The sequence below is a fragment of the Festucalex cinctus genome, chromosome 6 (genome assembly GCF_051991245.1).
Source record: "Festucalex cinctus isolate MCC-2025b chromosome 6, RoL_Fcin_1.0, whole genome shotgun sequence".
Taxonomy (NCBI): Eukaryota; Metazoa; Chordata; class Actinopteri; order Syngnathiformes; family Syngnathidae; genus Festucalex; species Festucalex cinctus.
Window position 1 is genome coordinate 101,538 of NC_135416.1, and position 21,902 is coordinate 123,439.

At 52.0% G+C, this 21,902-nt stretch overlaps 1 protein-coding gene across 10 annotated transcripts; it reads left to right on the plus strand.

Moving 5' to 3' along the window:
* Positions 1 to 66: 66 nt before the first annotated feature.
* On the plus strand, positions 67 to 20,151 carry eml6 (EMAP like 6). 10 transcript variants are annotated; one of them, XM_077525729.1, is made up of 43 exons: positions 67 to 728; positions 1,436 to 1,699; positions 2,266 to 2,425; positions 2,492 to 2,590; positions 2,649 to 2,717; positions 3,592 to 3,777; positions 3,850 to 3,985; positions 4,053 to 4,254; positions 5,466 to 5,603; positions 5,700 to 5,956; positions 6,018 to 6,227; positions 6,297 to 6,464; positions 6,690 to 6,796; positions 6,868 to 6,968; positions 7,201 to 7,387; positions 7,451 to 7,556; positions 7,618 to 7,711; positions 7,968 to 8,068; positions 8,656 to 8,858; positions 9,518 to 9,629; positions 9,687 to 9,814; positions 9,883 to 10,024; positions 10,100 to 10,252; positions 11,014 to 11,145; positions 11,220 to 11,308; positions 11,371 to 11,538; positions 11,606 to 11,807; positions 13,736 to 13,862; positions 13,939 to 14,014; positions 14,088 to 14,217; positions 14,450 to 14,548; positions 14,716 to 14,736; positions 15,547 to 15,720; positions 15,820 to 16,028; positions 16,662 to 16,819; positions 16,905 to 17,019; positions 17,087 to 17,275; positions 17,363 to 17,535; positions 18,104 to 18,266; positions 18,340 to 18,443; positions 18,650 to 18,803; positions 18,909 to 19,009; positions 19,982 to 20,151. In XM_077525729.1, the coding sequence occupies exons 2-43, from the start codon at positions 1,503 to 1,505 to the stop codon at positions 20,004 to 20,006; spliced, it is 5,865 nt and encodes a 1,954-aa protein (XP_077381855.1). In that variant the 5' UTR covers positions 67 to 728; positions 1,436 to 1,502; the 3' UTR covers positions 20,007 to 20,151. The 10 variants fall into 10 exon arrangements, 9 of the variants coding, with proteins under 9 accessions (XP_077381855.1, XP_077381852.1, XP_077381851.1 ...); XR_013284140.1 differs by having other exon boundaries at positions 9,883 to 10,252; positions 18,650 to 18,799; positions 19,982 to 20,129; XM_077525726.1 differs by having other exon boundaries at positions 9,518 to 9,814.
* The last annotated feature ends 1,751 nt before the right edge of the window (positions 20,152 to 21,902 follow it).

Here is a 21,902-nt window from a genome sequence, read left to right on the forward strand (position 1 = left end):
ATTTCAATCACTTTTCATTTGAAATTGGTTGGATTGCATTTCAATTTGTTTCAATGGCAAAGATGAGCTCAGAAATGAAATTTGGAACCGCGGCGGACAAAACTTCAATCACTTGAAATTGGTTGGCAGACAACAAATGTTTGTTCCTCGCCTTGGGTTTGACTTGGATTAAATAGACTCCATCTCCCGGCATGCACTGCGCTGGCGGCTGTGTTCACCAGGCGGAAACGAGTACATAGACGACGGCCACCCTTCAAAATAAAAGCGAGGGTACAGGACGGCTCGTCAAGTTGAAATACCATCAGCGTCCTCCAGGGAGGAATAGCATTTGCTCTTTTTTAAAAAAAATTGTATTGTATTATCTTCGCGCTAAATTTGTCATTCCTCGTCTTTCTGTTCCCCTATAGGACACGGTTGATTTTATTTTGAAGGTCCGTGGGCGAATGTGGAGCTGTTAATCTTTCCGGTTTCCAGCGGTCGGTCGTCTCGGTGATTTGCGTCCAATCCGGATCGTCCTTCCTTCGGTTCTCGGCTGTGATTCTGGGCCGAGGTTCAGGTGGACGGTGGGGAAGACGGCGTCCGCTTGTCGTCGGACGGACGGACGGACGGACGGCTGCCACCGGTGACAGGCCGCCAACATCATCTTCTTGAATTTGGACGCCAAGCAGAAAGAAGCACGACAGCAGAAGGCGAAGATGCTGATGACGTCAGACGCCACAAGGCAGCAGGTGCGAGGATTATTTTCCGAGATGAAAATCCGCCATCTCGACAGACAAACCGTTCGAAGATTGTAGACGACCCTGCTGACGTTGGGCGGAGGCGTGAGCGCGTGCGCGTGCGCGTGTGTGCCTTGTTGTCCTACACGAGCGAGTGTTTGCCGGCTACCGGTACCGCCCCAGAAGCCCGAACCCAAACTCAAGCGGGACAGACCAAATTGATACAAGTGCTCAGCTATGATTCATTGTATTAGTGCTTCAATGATTTGATTGGATTTCAAAAACAATCATCCCGTTATTTTCTGAAACAACAACAATTGGTGTCAAATATTGAGAAAATGCAAGAAGATGAAATGATTGACTTCCTGGTTGGGACCGAAATATCCGTCAGAAAATAACAATTTGATTGGCTTTTCAAAGTAAAAGCAGGGTTTGCTTATGAATTATTTTGTAGGAAAAACAAAAGCGATTCCGTTGTGAATTTTGCGTTCAAGTGGCTTGCAAATGGTTTGGATGGCGGCTGACAGAAGCGGGAGAATATTGACCGCGTGATGACAACCTGGAAATGTTCAGCGAGTCAAAAACGTTCGATTCGTTGTCGATGAATCGTTGGATAGGGCGAGGCCAACCGCTCGCGTTCACTTCACGTGCCGTCATTCGTGTCGGCTCGTTTGGATCACTCGTCGTCTTGTTTGTGTTTTGCTTCTCCGACGGCAAAGTCTTGACAGGAATCGGCCACGGCGGGGAGCGGCGGCCGCAAGCCGGCGGCGAGCTGAGGCCAGGAAAATGGCGGACAAGACGGCGCCGCGCTGCCAGCTGCGGCTGGAGTGGGTCCACGGCTACCGCGGCCACCAGTGCCGCAACAACCTCTTCTACACGGCCGGCAAGGAGCTGGTCTACTTTGTGGCCGGCGTGGGCGTGGTCTACAACGCCCGCGACCACACCCAGAAGTTCTACCTGGGACACAACGATGACATCATCAGGTCAGTGCCGTGCCCCATCCCCTGGGTTTTCTCCGGGTACTCCCAGCGTCCAAAGACATGCATGGCAGGTTCATTGGGTTTGTCTCCTGCGATGGGCTGGCAACCAGTCCAGGTGTCCCCCGCCTACTGCCCAAAGCCAGCTGAGATAGGCTCCAGCACCCCCCGTGACCCTTGTGCGGTCAAGAAAATGGATGGATGATTTTCTCATACTTGGAAGAAACCTTTTTTTTTTTTTTTTTTTTTTTATAATGAGCCCCGCCAACCAAATGTCACTTTTCCATTTGAGAATGATTGCACTAGTAGAGCGGTTCACCAATTGTGGTCCTCGAGGTCCAGAATCCTGCAGGTTTTCCATGTTTCCGCCTACCGACACACCTGATAGCAAAAATCGGGATGGCTATCAGGCATGCCGATGAGCCAATTATCGGACTCGGGTGTGTTAGTGGGCGGAAACGTCAATAAAATACACATAAAAAAAACCTGCAGGACTCTGGTCCTCCAGGACGGCAGTTGGCACTAGTGATTGTCAAGTTGCCTTTTGTTGTTGTTGTTTTGGGGCGCGTCAGTCTGGCGCTGCACCCGGACAAAGTGCAGGTGGCGACGGGCCAGGTGGGCAAGGATCCGTACGTGTGCGTGTGGGACACGTACGCCATGCACACCGTCTCCATCCTGCGCGACGCGCACACGCACGGCGTGGCCTGCTTGGCTTTCGACGCCGACGGACAGGTGAGCCCCCGAGACCCCGCCCCCGCCCTCGCCGCCGCTCACCTGGCACCTGGCGTGTCTCCGCAGCGGCTGGCCTCGGTGGGACTGGACGCCAAGAACACGGTGTGCGTGTGGGACTGGAGGCGGGGACGCGTCCTGGCCTCGGCCACGGGACACTCGGACCGGGTACGGGCGGCGGGCCACGCCCCCAACAGGCCGAGCGCTGACCTTTGCCTTCCCGCAGATCTTCGACGTGGCTTGGGATCGCCAGCTGTCGGCGCGATTGGTCAGCTGCGGCGTCAAACACATCAAGGTGAGCTCCGGAGTCGATCCGGTCTGCCATTTTGTTTGTTTCGATCACAACCTCATCCGGTTTTTTTCGACTAGAAATCTCACATTTTGGTCTTTATTTGAGTCCAAGAAAACAACGTTTTGTTCAACTAGTTGGAGTCAACAAAAACTGGTCGCATTTTAGTCAGGACAACCATTTTTTGAATATTTCGCATCAAATGTTCTCTCATCTTTTGGATGCAAAACAACTTTGAACACAATTATGGCTCCATGCTATTAGCTAGCAAGTTAGCCAGCATTAGTTAGCAGTCGCATGAACATTATTGTTGGAACGTTACAGCTCAAATTGACGTTTTTTTTTTTTTTTTAACATTTCCCCGTGAGTCCACCTCGTGTTTGTCACATGATATTTGACAAAATCGGATCATATTTGTATTTATTTTCTTGATGAACTAAAAGTGTCTGTCGATTTTGGTCTCGTCTTCATGAGTCGACGGAAATGATATCGTCCCACTTATTGATTATTGGGAGGGTTTTAGTCCGGTGAGAAATGTCTGTTGACAAATAATTTTTCTTTTGTTTTTGTTGACGACACTAACACGAAGCGCTTCCGTCTTTGTTTTTGCGAGTGCGCACGCGTGGCGCTTTGGTGTCCGTATGGCGTCGGGGAACAAACCTTGGCCTCACTTGCCGCTCCTTCCACGGCAAACAAACAAATGGACGGCCATCTTGTTTTGTTTTTGTCATCATGTAAGCCACATGGGTCTCCCGGGCGGGGCAGCGAACCCACGACTTGACGACTTGACCAATCAGCCACTTTCTGCCGGAGACAAAAAAGCGGGTGAATTTGCGCTTTCATGTGGCTAAGGTGTGCATGTGCGTGTGTGCGCGTTGAGTTCTGGACGCTGTGCGGCAACGCCCTGACGCCCAAACGCGGAATCTTCGGCAAGACGGGCGACCTGCAGACCATCTTGTGCGTGGCCACCGCCAAGGAGCAGACCACCTACTCGGGAGCGCTCAACGGCGACGTGTACGTGTGGCGAGGCGCCGCGCTGGTCAGGACCGTGCAGGCGGCGCACGGGGTACGTACGCACGCACGCACGCACGCACGTGAGCAGGAAACGGAAGGTGGCGAGGCTGACGGCAAATCTCAGGCAGGGATCTTCAGCATGCACGCCAGCGAAGAAGGTTTCGCCACGGGCGGACGCGACGGCTGCGTGCGCCTTTGGGACGCCGACTTCAAGCCCATCACCAAGATCGACCTGCGCGAGGCCGAGCAAGGCTACAAAGGTGAGAACGGCCGCCATTTGCTCTGTCCGTCCGCCGGTCCATCCCTCACGTCTGTGTACGCTTTCAGGTCTGTCCATTCGCAGCGTGTGCTGGAAGGCGGACCGGATCGTGGCCGGGACGCAGGACAGCGAGATCTTCGAGGTGATGGTCCGCGAGCGAGACAAACCGCTGCTGCTGATGCAAGGCCACAGCGAGGGCGAGCTGTGGGCGCTCGACCTCCATCCCAAGCAACCCGTCGCCGTCACCGGCAGCGACGACCGCTCCGTCAGGTCACCAAGCGCTTCCCTGAAAGACTTCTTTTAACTTTGCTTCCTGTCACTTGACATCATGTCCTATCTTTCTGGCATCTGACGTGACTTCCTGTCTAGATGATTTGGCTTCCTGTCTGATGCCACTTCCTGTCTGTTTGACGTGACTTCCTGTCTGTTTGACGTGATTTCCTGTCTGTTTGACGTGGCTTCCTGTCTAGATGATTTGGCTTCCTGTCTGATGCCACTTCCTGTCTGTTTGACGTGACTTCCTGTCTGTTTGACGTGATTTCCTGTCTGTTTGATGTGACTTCCTGTCTAGATGATTTGGCTTCCTGTCTGACGCGACTTCCTGTCTGTTTGACGTGACTTCCTGTCTGCGTGATGCCACTTCCTATCGATCTGACGTGACTTCCTGTCTGTTTGACGCGACTTCCTGTCTGCTTGACGCGACTTCCTGTCTGCTTGACGCGACTTCCTGTCTGTTTGACGTGATTTCCTGTCTGTTTGATGTGACTTCCTGTCTGTTTGACGTGATTTCCTGTCTGTTTGATGCGACTTCCTGTCTGTTTGATGCGACTTCCTGTCTGTCTGACACGACTTCCTGTCTGTTTGACATGACTTGCTGTCTGTGTGATGCCACTTCCTGTCTGTTTGATGTGACTTCCTGTCTGTTTGATGCGACTTCCTGTCTGCTTGACGCGACTTCCTGTCTGCTTGACGCGACTTCCTGTCTGTTTGACGCGACTTCCTGTCTGTTTGACGCGACTTCTTGTCTGTTTGACGCGACTTCCTGTCTGCTTGACGCGACTTCCTGTCTGTCTGACGCGACTTCCTGTCTGTCTGACGCGACTTCCTGTCTGTCTGACGCGACTTCCTGTCTGTTTGACGCGACTTCCTGTCTGCTTGACGCGACTTCCTGTCTGCTTGACGCGACTTCCTGTCTGTCTGACGCGACTTCCTGTCTGTTTGACGCGACTTCCTGTCTGCTTGACGCGACTTCCTGTCTGCTTGACGCGACTTCCTGTCTGTCTGACGCGACTTCCTGTCTGCTTGACGCGACTTCCTGTCTGTCTGACACGACTTCCTGTCTGTTTGACGCGACTTCCTGTCTGTCTGACGCGACTTCCTGTCTGTTTGACGCGACTTCCTATCTATCTGACGTGACTTCCTGTCTGTTTGGTGCGACCTGACGCAAGTTCCTGCCTGTCTGTCTGACGTCCCGCCCCCAGGCTGTGGAGCCTTCCTGACCACACCCTCCTGGCCCGCTGCAACATGGAGGAATCTGTGCGCAGCGTTTCCTTCAACAACGACGGCTCTCAGCTGGCCCTCGGCATGAAGGACGGATCCTTCACCGTCCTGCGAGTCAGGTGACCGCCGTGCGACGATGAGCGCCCGCCGCCGTGCGCTTTGTTGGCGTCAGTCACGTCACGTCACGTCACGTCACGTCCCCGATTGTCGGCCAGGGACATGACGGAGGTGGTGCACATCAAGGACCGCAAGGAGGTGATCCACGAGCTGAAGTTCTCTCCGGACGGCTCCTTCCTGGCGGTGGGCTCCAACGACGGCGTGGTGGACGTCTACGCCGTGGCGCAGCGCTTCAAGAAAGTGGGCGAGTGCTCGCGCTCGGCCGCCTTCATCACCCACCTGGACTGGTCGGTGGACTCGCGCTTCCTGCAGACCAACGACGGCGCCGGGGAGCACCTCTTCTACCGGATGCCGGGTAACGTGACCCCGATCCCGGCCGGCCGACTGACCCGCCCCTTCGCCCCCTCCGTTTGCAGCGGGCAAGCTGGTGTCCAAGGAGGAGGCCAAGGGGGTCCACTGGATGACGTGGACCGGCGTGCTGGGCCCGGAAGTCAACAGCATCTGGCCCAAGTACTCCAACGTGACCAACGTCAACTCGGTGGACGCCAACTACAGCGGCGCCGTGCTGGCGGCCGGCGACGACCAGGGCCTGGTCAAACTCTTCCGCTTCCCGTGCCTGAAGAAAGGTGAGTGAGCGGCGGGGGAAAGGCGGGCCGTCTTGAGGGGCGCCGCCTCCACTTTGTTGCCTTCGCCAGGGGCCAAATTCAAGAAGTACATCGGGCATTCCGCGCACGTGACCAACGTGCGCTGGTCCGGCGACCTGCAGTGGCTGGTGAGCACCGGCGGCGCCGACCACGCCGTCTTCCAGTGGCGCTTCCTGCCCGAGGGCGTCATGAACGGGGCGCTGGAGCCCCTCCTCCAAGGTAAGACCCGCCCGCTCGACTTTTGACGGCTACGGCGACGCCTCCTTTGGCGCCAGAGCGACCCATCGCCGGCGCCGCTCGCAAATCGGCGACTCAAAGTTCCGTCGGGTGCAAACGAGAATTGGCGTCCAAATGTGCAATTTGGCTTTCGGGGGCCGACTGTACCCGTCCGAGTGGGCGGGCCACTTGTCAACACGCAGCTGTGGCTGTCGTCGTCGTCGGCAGAAGGCTACGCCGACTCCAACAGCGGCGACTCGGACTCGGACGTGTCCGACGTGCCCGAAATCGACTCGGACATCGAGCAGGAATCGCAGCACAGCTACCGGCGGCAGGTGAGCCGGCCGGCGCCGGAAAACGGGTCGGGTCTTGGGTCTGCGGCGTTGACCTTGTGCGTCGGCTTTAGGTTTACAAGGACGACCTGCCGCAGCTGCGCCGGAAGCTGATTGGCTCGCTCAAGAGGCAGAAAGCTCCCGACGAGGGTCTTCGGCTGCAGTTTGTTCACGGGTACCTCAACGTCTCATCTTGCGTCGTTTGTCCTTTTTCAGTGTCTTTGAAATGTCGCCATTGATTCAATTGCGCCGATTGAAGGTCCAAAGCAAGAAAAAGTTGATTGTTGTTGTTTTTTCTCGGACTTTGACGCGATCGAAATGTGCTGAATTCGTTTTGCCGACTTTGACAAATGAAGCTCGTCAACTTTCTTCATGGCGGCCGTTTGACGTGCGTTTGGCGGACGCAGGTATCGCGGCTTCGACTGCCGCAACAACCTGTTCTACAGCCAGACGGGCGAGGTGGTGTACCACGTGGCGGCGGTGGCGGTGGTCTACAACCGGCAGCAGCACACGCAGCGCTTCTACCAGGGCCACGACGACGACATCCTCTGCCTCGCCGTGCACCCGCTCAAGGACTACGCCGCCACCGCGCAGGTGAGACGCGTCCGTCCCGACGGGCGCCGGCTCTGACGGCCGCTCCGCCGTCCGTCCGCTCAGGTGGGCCGAGACGCCGCCGTCCACGTGTGGGACGTCCCCAGCCTCAAATGTCTGTCGCTGCTCCGAGGTCAGCACGCCACCGGCGTGTGCGCGCTCGACTTCACCGGTAAGTTTGCGTCGGACGAGGACCGGCCGGCACCGACCGACTGCCGCTTTTGTGCCGGCAGCCGACGGCAAGAGTCTGGTGTCGGTGGGGATGGACGACTTCCACTCGGTGGTCATCTGGGACTGGAAGAAGGGCGAGCGACTGGCCAAAAGCAGGTAGCCGATGACGACCACGACGCTCTCGTCTTCTTTTCATCTTACTCGCTCAACTATTTTGATGAAGTCAAGTACATTTTTGTCTGCTTTTCGTCAGTCAACAGAAATGCAGGCTGATTTAGTCCCACTTCTTGCTTATTAACGAGGATTTTAGTTGGTTGAAAAATGTTTTTGGTTGGGTTTTGGTTGACGAAATGAACAGAAGCGCTGGCTCGCTGGCTGCTCCTTGTTGAGCTTGTGCGCTTTTGTGCGACAGGGGCCACAAGGACAAAGTGTTTGTGGTGAGGAGCAACCCCTTCAGGATGGACAAGCTGATCACGCTGGGGATGAAGCACATCAAGTTCTGGCAACACTCGGGTGGGTAACCCGCACGTGCCGCCGCCATCTTGCTTTTGGACACGAATCCAAACGTGAAATTGTTGCCGCGTCCAATTGAGCAGAAGTGATGTGCCCCGCTTGGCCACCAGGAGGCAGCAAGGCTTCCTCAGCAGAGACGATCGGTGAAGCAACACAATCCGTTTTGTCGAAACTTGATTTAGACGTACGCCGCCATTGTTATTTCCGTGGCAAGGCGTTGGGCGCGTAGTGCCGCGGAATGTCGGCTTTCTGCCGAACGATGCCAAACGGCAAAAAGAAAGCAAGTCGGCCTCGGTTCCGTTCCGCAACTGGCCAATGTCGACATCGTGTTTCTTTTGGAACTTAACTTTCTTTCGTGATCGACGTTTGACATTGCTCGGAAGACGGAAATAACAATAAAGTTTTGACAAAATGGAAATGATTTGTGAAGAATGAATCTCATGTCAACCTCATCAATAATCTGGTCTTGACATTATTATTATTCTGTCGTCATATCGTTTCTCCGTTGGCTTGTTGGAGCAATTCCGTCTTTCCAACTTGCTGAGATTTGAGCGCAACGTTGTCGTTCCCTTTGGTTGTTTGCGCAGGCGGCGGCCTGACGTTCAAGCGCGGCATCTTGGGCAACCTGGCCAAGCAGGAGAGCATGATGTCGGCGTGCTACGGCCGCTCGGAGGACGCCGTCTTCTCGGGGGCCGCCAACGGCGACGTTTACGTCTGGAGGGAAACGTCGCTGGTCAAGACGGTCAAGGCCCACGACGGGCCCGTCTTCGCCATGTGCTCCCTCGACAAGGTCCTCTCGTCCACAAGGCCTTGGAGCTTTTTGTCCGAGTCGACCTTTGCGACCGTCGAGTCCGTTGAGGTCGCGGCTCCGTATTGCGTAATCGCGCAGAGATCGGCTTCCTTTCCAAGGCAGCAGGGGTGGGCAAACCGGGTCCTGCAGGTTTTGGATGGTTCGCAAGCGGATGTCCGCTCAGCTCGTCATCTGATTATCGTTTGGGAATGTTTCATTCCACTTTGTTTGGAGTTTTTTTCAAATGGAGTTTGAATTCGATTTCAGCGTTACTTTTTCCTACTTTTAGTTAGTTCCAGTATTAGTTGGAGTTATTTTTTGATTTTTTTTCCTATTGGCTGCTGTGAGATGACATCACTTTCATATCAAAATCGTTTTGAAATCATCCCATAGGATCTTCGATTCATTCATTCGGACATTTTTGCTAGTTTCAGTCACTTTTTGAAAATCATTTTTCCGTTGTATTTTGTGAATGAAATTGTGATTTGTGTTCATTTGAATGAACTCAAATAACCTCGGTTGGAGGAAGGGAAAAAGCTCCAAAGCCTGCAGGACTCGGGCCTGCCCTCCAGGCCCCACTTTGCCCACCCCCGGCCGCGCCCTCGGCGCTGGCAAGGCAAAGTTTTGAATGTGGCTTGTTGTGGGCGTGGCCGGCGCAGGGCTTCGTGACGGGCGGCAAGGACGGCGTGGTGGAACTGTGGGACGACGCCTTTGAGCGATGCCTGAAGACGTACGCCATCAAGAGGACGCTTCTGTCGCCCTCGTCCAAAGGTGAGAGGTCGCCGGCGCCGCCGTTCGTCCGAGCCGACGTCTGTGCCGCGTCCTCAGGCCTGCTGCTGGAGGACAACCCGTCCGTCCGGGCCATCACGCTGGGCCACGGCCGCATCCTGGTGGGCACCAAGAACGGGGAAATTGTGGAGATGGACAAGAGCGGGCCCATGACGCTGCTGGTGCAGGTGGGCGCGTTGGCGGCGGCGGCGGCGGCGGCGGCGGACTCGAGCGTGACGGCGCGTGTCGCCTTCAGGGCCACATGGAGGGCGAGGTGTGGGGCCTGGCCGCCCACCCGCTGCTGCCCGTCTGCGCCACCGTCGGCGACGACAGGACGCTGCGCATGTGGGAGCTGTCGGCCAATCACCGCATGGTCGCCGTGCGCAAGCTCAAGAAAGGTTTGACCGCCGCTTTGCGCCCGTTTCCGCCGGCCCCGTCCGACGCCTCTCGCCGTTTGTGTGTGCGTGACCAAGGCGGGCGCTGTTGCGCCTTCTCGCCCGACGGCAAAGTTCTGGCGGTGGGTCTGAACGACGGAAGCTTCCTGGTGGTCAACGCCGACACGCTGGAGGACATGCTCACCTTCCACCACCGCCGCGAGATCATCTCCGACATTCGCTTCTCGCAAGGTAAAAACAAACAAACGGCATTTTTGTCACAAATTTGTTTTCACATGAAAATGAAACTCAATTCAACGCAAACTAAAATGGACTGAAAATGTGCTCAGCGACTCAAAGCAAAATGAAAATTCATCAAACAAAAAAAAAAATCCAATTCAAAAAACGATTTTATTTACGAAAAAAATCAAAATGCAAATGCTTTTTAAAAAAACAAAACGAGTTTGTTTGCCAAACTATAATGAGAGCAAAAATGTTTTTGTCTTTTTGTCATGAATTGAATGAATGAAGCGTTGAAATATGATTTTTTGGGGATGTCGAAGGACGTTTGAAAGTGTGTCACGCGCAAATAGCCAATAGAAAAGCAGCAAAAGATGATGGGACACATTTTTTTAAACTAAGACTGAAACTCATAAAAAAAAAAAAACAACCTGAAAATGAATTCAAACAAAGTCCATTTAAAAAAGAAAAGTCAAATGACGATCATTCTGCAAACGCTTGTTTGCATTCATTGTGCAAGATTCATCGCAAGCAATTTTGATATTCTTGTCGGTTCAACAAGTTGGATTGAATCCATTCAGAAAGAAATCAAATGTGTCTTGAAAAGTTGAAATGTTTGCTGCGGGAAAATATCAAGAGTCAATTTAGTGGACTAAAATGAGATTCCAAACAAAAAGTCAACTTCCAAAGTGTTTTTGGTTTTGTTCTGGAGATGATTTGCAGCGTGCGCGTTGAGTTTGCTTGAGCAATCTGAACGCGGCGTGGCCTTTCAGACGCCGGCAAGTACCTGGCGGTGGCGTCGCACGACTCCTTCGTGGACATCTACAACGTGCTGAGCAGCAAGCGGGTGGGCATCTGCAAAGGCGCCGGCGGCGGCGTCACGCACGTGGACTGGGACGCCAGAGGTGGGGCGCCGCTCGGAAAGCGCCGCCGGAGGAAGCCGCCGCCCCCTTTTCACGCTGTTGCTGCGTGCCGGCAGGGAAGCTCCTGCAGGTCAACACGGGCGGCAGAGAGCAGCTTTTCTTCGAGGCCCCTCGAGGACGGCGGCAGAACATCGACGGCGCCGAGGTCGGTGGCCGCTTTGTCCTTTGGCTCGGTTTGCGCCGCCTGTGCCGACGATGCGTTTGCAGTTGGACAAGCTGGAGTGGGCCAGCTGGACTTCGGTGTCGGGCGCCAGCTGCGAGGGAATCTGGCCGGCGTTCGGCTACGTCAACGCGGCGGCGCGCAGCCGGGACGGAAAACTGTTGGCCAGCGGCGACGACTTCGGCTTCCTCAAGCTCTTCGGCTTCCCGTGCAAGGTGAGGGAGGCCCCGCCCATCGCCACCCCGGGTTCCAACCTGCCGCCCTTTGACCTCCGTCCGGCAGGGTCAGTTGTCCAAGTGCAAGAAGTACGTGGCCCACAGCGCCAACGTGACCAACGTGCGCTGGTCCAACGACGACGCGCTGCTGCTGTCGGTGGGCGGGGCCGACACGGCGCTGATGATTTGGACCCGGGAGCCGCCGGGTCACAAAGAGAACAAAATGGTGGACAGCCAAGAGTCCGACGACGACACGGAGGAGGACGGAGGTAAACGAACGCAAACGCGTTTGAATCGAATCGCGTTTGAATCGAATCCTGATTGAATCGAATCACAAATGTAACGAATCACATTTGAATTGAATCGCGTTTGAATCAAATCCTGATTGAATCGAATCACAAATGTAACGAATCGCATTTGAATTGAATCGCATTTGAATCAAATCCTGATTGAAACGAATCGCATTTGAATTGAATCGTGTTTGAATCAAATCCTGATTGTAACGAATCACATTTGAATTGAATCGCGTTTGAATCAAATCCTGATTGAATCGAATCACAAAGAAACGAATCGCATTTGAATTGAATCGCGTTTGAATCAAATCCTGATTGAATCGAATCGCATTTGAATCGAATCGTGTTTGAATCAAATCCTGATTGAATCGAATCACAAATGTAACGAATCACATTTGAATTGAATCGCGTTTGAATCAAATCCTGATTGAATCGAATCACAAAAAAACGAATCGCATTTGAATTGAATCGCGTTTGAATCAAATCCTGATTGAATCGAATCGCAAAGAAACGAATCGCATTTGAATTGAATCGCGTTTGAATCAAATCCTGATTGAAACGAATCGCATTTGAATTGAATCGCGTTTGAATCAAATCCTGATTGAATCGAATCACAAAGAAACGAATCGCATTTGAATTGAATCGCGTTTGAATCAAATCCTGATTGAGTCGAATCGCATTTGAATCGAATCGTGTTTGAATCAAATCCTGATTGAATCGAATCACAAATGTAACGAATCACATTTGAATTGAATCGCGTTTGAATCAAATCCTGATTGAATCGAATCACAAAGAAACGAATCGCATTTGAATTGAATCACGTTTGAATCAAATCCTGATTGAATCGAATCACAAATGTAACGAATTGCGTTTGCGTGGAATCGCGATTGAAAGGAGTCGCGATTGATTGGAATCACAAATTAAACGAATCGCATTTGAATTGAATCGCGTTTGAATCAAATCCTGATTGAATCGAATCACAAATGTAACGAATCGCATTTGAATTGAATCGCATTTGAATCAAATCCTGATTGAATCGAATCGCATTTGAATTGAATCGCGTTTGAATCGAATCACGAATGTAACGAATCACATTTGAATTGAATCGCATTTGAATCAAATCCTGATTGAAACGAATCGCATTTGAATTGAATCGTGTTTGAATCAAATCCTGATTGAATCGAATCACAAATGTAACGAATCACATTTGAATTGAATCGCGTTTGAATCAAATCCTGATTGAATCGAATCACAAAGAAACGAATCGCATTTGAATTGAATCGCGTTTGAATCAAATCCTGATTGAATCGAATCACAAAGAAACGAATCCCATTTGAATTGAATTGCGTTTGAATCAAATCCTGATTGAATCGAATCACAAATGTAACGAATTGCGTGGAATCGCGATTGAAAGGAGTCGCGATTGATTGGAATCACAAATTAAACGAATCGCATTTGAATTGAATCGCGTTTGAATCAAATCCTGATTGAATCGAATCGCATTTGAATTGAATCGCGTTTGAATCAAATTCTGATTGAATCGAATCGCATTTGAATTGAATCGCGTTTGAATCAAATTCTGATTGAATCGAATCACAAAGAAACGAATCGCATTTGAATTGAATCGCGTTTGAATCAAATCCTGATTGAATCGAATCACAAAGAAACGAATCGCATTTGAATTGAATCGCGTTTGAATCAAATGCTGATTGAATCGAATCACAAATGTAACGAATCGCGTTTGCGTGGAATTGCGAGGAGTCGCGATTGAATCGAATCCCGAAGGAGACGAATGATGTTTGTGACTCGAAGGGCTTGCACGGATGCGCACGGGCTGTCGGATGTCCAGTCATATCTACAGGTCAGTACTGGCGCTGGTTTTTGCGCCGATGTGATGCCATCAGGCTACGACAGCGACGTGGCTCGGGAGAAGGCGGTGGACTACGTGACCAAGGTGTACTCGGCCAGCATCAGGAAGATGACGGGAACCAAACCTCACCTGCAGCACAAGGAACTTCCCGCCGAAGAGAGGTACGCGCTTCCGATCTGTCGCTTATGGTTTTTGGGGACGGATGCTGACCCCGGTCCCGGTCTTGGGCCTTTTCAGACCTCCGGTGAGCCGAGCGACTCCGCTGCCCGACAAGCTGCTGCGGAACAACGTGTCCAAGAAGAAGGCGGTGGAGGTGAGTCGGTCGGGATGAAGCCGGCGTTTTCCGGCTTCTGACGACGCCGTCTCCGCTGCGGTCGCCTTTGCAGGACCTTCAGCTGGACCACGTCTTCGGGTACCGAGGCTTGGACTGCCGCAACAACCTTCACTACCTCAACGACGGCGCCGACATCATCTTCCACACGGCCGCCGCCGCCGTCGTGCAGAATCTGTCCTCGGGTCCGTGCTTGCCGTCGGAACTTGTGCAAGGCCACCGTCTCCAAACGCAGCTAAAAATGGCTTATTTTCAACCATCTTGAGCGAATCAAAACGAGCGTTTTCCGAAGGCTGCGTTTGTTTTGCTCGGCATCCGTCCGTCCGTCCGTCCGTCTGTGTTTTTCCCGCCAGTCGTCCGTCAAGTCGCGGACGGACGCGGCGGCCTCGCGTCAACGTTTGTTTGTTGTCCCCGCAGGGACGCAAAGTTTCTACCTGGAGCACACGGACGACATTTTGTGCCTGACGGTCAACCAGCACCCCAAATACCAAAACGTGATCGCCAGCGGGCAGATCGGTGAGTCGGATGTTGGACGGACGAGCGTTTTCTCTGCTGCTGCTGCTGCTGCTGCTGCATGAAGTCGCCTGCTTTTGCCACACATGCCGCTTTCTCTTGTCCGTTGTCGTCTTTTTGTTGTTTGTTGTTTTTGTTTTGCTTCCTCGTCGTCTCCGCCTCTCCATCAGGTGACAACTCAGAGCTCCCAGGTAAGCCCCGCCCACCTGCTGCATGTTGGAAATGCGTGTTGTGCAAAAGGAAACACTTTGATTGGCTTTATATGACGATGCTGCAGCCCATCAGTCACAAGTTAGCCAATCAGAATTCAAAGAGGAGAAGAATCTTTTGATTGATTGATTTCAACTTAACATGCTACATGCCTTTTATATTTATCACATTTAAAGATGAAATCCAAAAATTGTTGCGTGTGACCCAATGGTAAGTTAGCTTAGCATGCTAAGACAATGCTAAGCTAATGCTAAGTTAGCTTTGCGTGTTAAGCTAATGCTAAATTACCCATTCATACTAAGCTAATGTTAAATTAGCGCTAAGTTAATGTTAAGTAAGCTTAGCATGCTAACTTAGCATTACTTTAGCATGTTATGCTAACGTCACATTAATTTAGCATGCTAAGCTAACGTGATATATAATGTCAGCAATACCCAGTGGGGGTTCATTAGCCACTTCCTGGCTATTAGCATTAGCTTAGCATTAGTCTATCACGCTAAGCTAACGCGTGATCTGTGACATCACAAGAAGGGGTCATTAGCCACTTCCTGTCTGTTGCCATAGATGAATCGTGATCGTTAACATTGATTGGTTTCGAAATGTTTTTTTTCTAATATTTGAGATCACATTTGGATTTGGGCTTGCGAAAAAGTTTTGTGACCAAATGTTCCAAAAAGCCGATTTGATAGATGTAACGTAACGTGGCGTGAGAAGGAAACGCGGGGAGGCGGGCCGCCGTTGGCGCGACGCAAGGCGCGGTGGGCGTCGCCCTGACGGTCGGTCCGCCTCAGGTTTGTCGCCGTGCATCCACGTGTGGGACGCCGTCAGCAAGCAGACGCTGTCCATCCTGCGCTGCTCGCACGCCAAGGGCGTGGCCTACGTCAACTTCAGCGCCACCGGCAAGCTGCTGCTGTCGGTGGGGGTGGAGCCCGAGCACGTCATCACCGTGTGGCGGTGGCAGGAAGGTGAGAGCCAGCGCGCGTCGCGTCGCGTCGCGTCGCGTCGCGTCGCGTCGCGTCCCTAACCCGCCCCCTTCCTCACACGCGTGTGCGTCTGCGCGGCAGGCGCCAGGGTCAGCAGCAAAGGGGGCCACCCGGAGCGGATCTTCGCGGTGGAGTTCCGGCCCGACTCGGACAGCCAGTTTGTGTCGGTGGGCGTCAAGCACATCAAGTTCTGGACGCTGGCGGGCGGGGCGCTCTTGTACAAAAAAGGCGTGCTGGGCGCCGTGGACGACGCTCGCATGCAGACCATGTTGGCCGTGGCCTTCGGAGCCGTAAGTCCCGCCCACGTCGGCACGTCACATTTTCAACTTGCTCAACAAGCCAAACGCTCATCTGAATAGATTTGAGGTCACGAGGCGGCCATGTTGCTCCTCCCACAAGAAACATTTCTTGCCAAATTGGAGAACATTTCAGACATCACTTAAGTTAGTAGAAGAAAAAAAAACATCATTTGCGCTGTTTTAAATGGATGAAAAATTTCAACTGTAATTCGACAAGATGCCAAATTGAATGTTGTGGTCGAAGAGAAAGTGCACATCGTCCACTTATTATTATTATTATTATAATAATAACTGCCTCAAGCTGAATATGTCTGCTGGTGAGGTGGGAGGAGCAAGATGGCCGCCCTGGGCTATCGGCTACCCGCTCACATGCAGGGAGTCCTCGAGTTGAGAGTTGGCGAAGGCAAATGTTAATATTGACGTCATCCAAAATGTCAAATCCGTCCAAATGGAAAAAAGCCAAAGATGCTAACGCAAGCGCTAGCGAAGCGCTAACTAGCGGACGAGGAAAAATGGAAAAAAGAAACTGGCGGAGCGCAACATGAGCGAGGACTCCCTGAATCGGGCTCAGCGCGTCAATCGGTGCGTTCCATCCGGCGCCAACGTGGTGGTGGTGGTCCGCAGAACAACCTGACGTTCACGGGCGCCATCAACGGCGACGTGTACGTGTGGCGGGAGCACTTCCTGGTGCGCGTGGTGGCCAAAGCGCACAGCGGCCCCGTCTTCAGCATGTACACCACCCTGCGGGACGGCCTCATCGTCACGGGGGGCAAAGAGCGCCCGTGAGTTCGCCGCTCGTCTGGCCGCTCGTCTGGCCGCTCGTCTGGCCGCTGGTCTCGTCTGACCGCTGGTCTCGTCCGACCGCAGCACCAAGGAAGGCGGCGCCGTCAAACTTTGGGACCAGGAGATGAAGCGCTGCCGAGCCTTTCAGCTGGAGACGGGCCAAGCGGTGGACAACGTTCGCTCCGTCTGCAGGGGCAAGGTAAGGGTGGGCCGGCGACCTTTGACCTTTGGCCTCCTTCCCGCCTCGAGCCGCCCTTTGGCCGCAGGGCAAGATCCTGGTGGGGACCAAAGACGGCCAGATCATGGAAGTGGGCGAGAAGAACGCCGCCTCCAACAGCATGATCAACGGGCACACCCGTGGCGGCATCTGGGGCCTGGACGCGCACCCCTTCAAAGACGTCTTCATCTCGGCCGGCGACGACGCCAGCGTCCGCATTTGGGACCTGGCCGACAAGGTGGGTGCTCGCCCGCCCGGGCGCGGCGTCGCCGGGCCAAGGTAAGCGAGGCTGCGTCTCGTCTCGTCTGGTCCCGTCCGGCCGCAGAAACTGCTCAACAAGGTGTCGGTGGGCCACCCGGCCAAGTGCGCCTCCTACAGCCCCAACGGCGAAATGCTGGCCATCGGCATGGACAACGGCGAGTTCGTCGTGCTGCTCGTCAACTCGCTCGCCGTCTGGGGGAAGAAGCGAGACCGCAGCGCCGCCGTCCACGACGTCCGGTACGACAATCCGCATTGCGGGGAAACGGATTCAGTTTTTGGAACTTCCGCCTGTCGTGTTTTGATGTTGATATGTTTGAAACCAAACCAAACGTGACCATACGATATCATACGCGATATTCACAGTCAATTGCGTCATTTGAGAAAGTGTGACTTTAACGTTTTTGCGTTACATTGCAAAAAGAAATCAAATCAATATGAATATTCTTCAAAAAATTGTCATTGAAATGTATGCAAAATGGCGTTGGATAAATCAATAACTAAATGTCGTCTTCTTCTTCGCCTGAAGACTCGCGTCCATTTCCCTGCCACTCTTATGAGGCGCTCCCCCTAGTGGTCCACCAAGTCATTGCGCAATAAGGCATCAACAATGGAGCGGTTCGAGTGGCTGAATATTAAGTAGAAATATTGTGATGCTTGCGTAGACGTATCGATAATCAATCAATTGATCACGAAATTGATATCTGGTCGCACTCTTACTTGTCATGCTGCAACTTTTGTGTGTTACTTTTCCCCCCCAACAATCAAAGTGTGTCGTTGACTGAAGTTCTGTTTTTGGTGTGCTCAGTTTCAGTCCGGACAACCGATTTTTGGCGGTGGGCTGCGCGGAGGGCGCGGTGGACTTTTACGACCTTTCGCTTGGCTCCGCCCTCAACCGCATCGGCTACTGCAAGGACGTGCCGGGCCGCGTCATCCAGATGGACTTCTCGGCCGACAGCAAGCGCATCCAGGTTGGCTCGTCCGTCCGTCCGTCCGTCCGCCGTCCGTCCGTCCCGCTCAACGCCGCGGCCGTCATGCCGGCAGGTGTCGACCAGCGCGTACGCTCGGCAGGTGCACGAGGTTCCTTCCGGCAAGATTGTCAGCGAGGCGTCGCAGGTGGAGAGGATCACCTGGGCCACCTGGACCAGGTGAGTACCGCACCGGCACGGCATGCAAACTCCACCCAGGAAGGGCGGAGCCTGGACTCCAACCCGAGTCCTCAGAAGTGCGAGGCGGACGTGCTCACCAGTCAGCCACAGGAAACGGCAACAACATTGGAGGCGTACAGGAAGTAGGAAGTAGGAGGCCCCGCCCTTTTGTATGGGAAAAAAACCAGTCTTTGTTTTGTGCTTAGCATCGTGGGCGAGGAGGTTTTGGGCATTTGGCCGCGCAACGCCGACAAGGCGGACGTCAACTGCGCGTGCGTGTCGCGCGCCGGCCTCAACCTGGTCACCGGCGACGACTTCGGACTCATCAAGCTCTTCGACTTCCCGTGCGCCGACAAGTTTGTACGAAGCAGCCGACCAATGAACGCCGCGCTCGCACGCTGGCGCCGGCGCACCGCGGCTAACCGGCTTGCTTGTTTGTCTGTCTGGTTTTTTTGTCCGCGGCAGGCCAAGCACAAGCGCTACTCGGGACACTCGGCACACGTGACCAACGCTCGCTTCTCCTGCCACGACAAGTTTGTCATCAGCGCCGGCGGCAGCGACTGCAGGTCAGCGCCGAATGCCAAAAATCCTCCCCGTCGAATCGCCTCCAATATTTCCTCAACAAAAAGGTTGCACCGGACTAAAACTAGACTGGACCAAAAAGCTCATTCAGAGATAAATCGCTTTGCATTTTCATCAAGACAAAAGTCACGTCAGAAAAACTCGATTCGAATCGATGGACGTTTTAGTTCATCGACAAAAACGAGATGAAAGTGAGACCATTTCGGTTCAAATGTGTCATGGGACAGACGGACAGCAGGTGGATTCACGGTGAAAGATTGACCCAAAAAAAAAAAAAAGTCAATTCTAGTTCCAACTTGGCATGAATCCAACGACGATAACGTTGCAACAATAATGTTTGAAAGTCGATATCGAAATCAAGATGACTTCATACGAGCTCATGCTGGCTCATTGATTAGCTGGTAGCATGTTAGCCGCTTGTTGATATTCTCTAATTGGTTTTCATCAAAAAGATGAGAGGAAATTTGACGTGAAATCATTTTCCAACAAAAAAAGAACAAATATGCACGCGTCAAACGATTGTCCTGACTAAAATCTCGACAAATCAAAACTGCTGGATTTAGAGTTGACTAAAAAGGGAGTAAATGAAAATGAGATGCGGTTGACAAACTGATCAAAACGAACGAACGAACGAGCGAGCGTGACGACGTTTCAAAACAAACACGAGCGACAAACTTCCCAAAGTGAAAGTCAACCTTCATCATCTTGGGATGAAGAGGAGAACAAAAGGGACAGTTTGAATTTGGTTTTTCTTGGCTCGGAACGAGCGATCCACATCATCGTTTTCATCGACTTTCAACTTCCCGGAAGTGTGCGACCAATCAGAATAGTCGGCAAGTTGTACGATGACGCAACAGAGTCGAGTCGCCTTCATGACGGCAACTGATGTCACCACATCAATTGATCATCCCAATCGATTATTTCTCATTCTTCTTCTTCTTCTTCTTTCTCCTCAGTCTGTTTGTGTGGAAATGTCAATAGTTGGTCCTCCGGCGTCGTCGGACGCCTGTCGGCAGGTCGAGGCGGCGTTTTGCCACGTTGTGCCAACGCCAAGTGGAAGAAAAAGCGCCGACTCGGCTCGTCTACCTCGGCACGGACGCGCGCGTTTCGCGCACGGCGGCTTCGTTGGCGCAGCGACGCTTTTGGACGCCGTCGTCACATGGGAAGCGGACCCCGCCCACAACCACGCCCCCTTCATCGCGGGGCTTCGCTTCCTTCCGCGATACTCGTTTGTTATGACTTCATTATGATGTCATCGTGTGTGCGACTGATGTGTATCGATTGAACAATTTGAAAAATCATTTTGCTGGCTGAAGAAAATTCTGCTAGCGTGACGCTAGTTGTTTGTTGACGTCCTTACTTGAGCCGAATATGCTAACAGGAAGTGCAAGACGCCATGAAGAGGCGAACGAACGCAAGTTGGCATCGATCAACGATTCGCACCTTCAAAAATAAATACAGAAATCCACTCCAAAATGTTTTGAACAAACTCGTGTTAGGTTAGTTTCAATGTTTTTTGTGTCCTGCACCACCACACACTTTTTTTGTGTGTGTTTTTTTCATGTGGCGTAGACAAGCGCACCTGGTTGGCAAAAAAAAAAAAAAAAAAAAAAAAAGTTTCCGTGGCTTACTTGAGCTTGGCAACAAAAGCAAAACATTGGAAACGGCACAAGAATCCACAAATGGGAAGATTTGGCCAAAGCGTCCGAAACGCGTCCGGTGACGTTTTGTTTTGCAAAATTGGGCCTGCCATGATGTGAAGGCACAAGTAAAGATTCGGACAAGCCCGATCTGGATCTTGCATGCTGACGTTTCTTATATTGGAAAGAAGTTTGTTTTTGTGGAAAAAAAAAAAAAAAAAGTCAACTTGCTCGTGCTAATAAGCATGTTGAGCCAACATGCTAGCTTGCGTGGGTTATTGATTGATTTGGTGTGCTTGATGCTTCATTCAGCAACGTTAGCTTGATTAGCGAGGCCAACTATTTGATTTCTTTTTCTTTTTCTTTTTTTTTTGCAACCACTCATTCACACTCAAGCTTCCTTCAGGCGTTGGAGCGAACGCGCGCCAACCGGCACTGAAGGCAAGCGAGGCGAGCTAATGTCACGCAATAGCATATTGACGGTTTGGAATTGATTCGGTTGTACCGGCACAAATGTTGCGAGCGAGCGAGCGAGTGTCATGTTGTACGTTTGCTTTTTGTGTTCGTTTGCATTCGATGCTCACTTGAAGTCGGACATTTTGTACGTCGTCGTTCGGCATTTGACAAACAAACGCTACTTGCAGTCCGTTGGAAGCCCGTTTAGCCTAGCTTAGCATTAGCATGGAAGGAAGATTGCTAAGCTAGGCTAACGTAGCTCAGTGAGTTGCTATCGTTTCTGTTCCCGTGTGTGATTGTGTCCGTATTTCATGTCGACAAAGTTGACAAAGTGAGTGCAGAGAATCTGTCTGATGATTTGACAATAAAAGAACACGTGACAGGAAAATGCTTCAATTGTGCGCTTTTTTTTTTTTCTCACAGCAATGTCCAAATCTGAGTTGCATTTTTTTTTATTAGCATGTTCACCAGTATACTGTCATGATTTTCTAGGGAAAAATAAACATTTGCTTAAAAAAAAACGTAGTTTGTCCTCAGGTTACATTTGACTTGAATTCAATTTTAAGCTTGTAAAATGATGCTTTTGTTCCCAATTCTTCTTGCAACTTACAATCAATTATTATGAATTATTTTTTTTTCAAAGGTGAATTTCAGTGTTCCTTTTGCTCCATCACGCACCAAAAAGTTTAGCGACCTCTATCGGCCATGTTAAATAGCGAGAAAATACCAAACCAAACTCTGACTGAGCTCAAATGATTTTCGTGTCCATTTTGAGTGTTGA

Bases quoted from the DNA above. Each gene is read 5' to 3' on its own strand.
- eml6 (XM_077525725.1), top strand. From the start codon at position 1,503: ATGGCGGACAAGACGGCGCCGCGCTGCCAGCTGCGGCTGGAGTGGGTC. The intron at 11,539-11,605 runs GTGAGGGAGGCC...TCCGTCCGGCAG, and splicing joins TCTTCGGCTTCCCGTGCAAG to GGTCAGTTGTCCAAGTGCAA. The intron at 18,804-18,908 runs GTACGAAGCAGC...TGTCCGCGGCAG, and splicing joins TCCCGTGCGCCGACAAGTTT to GCCAAGCACAAGCGCTACTC.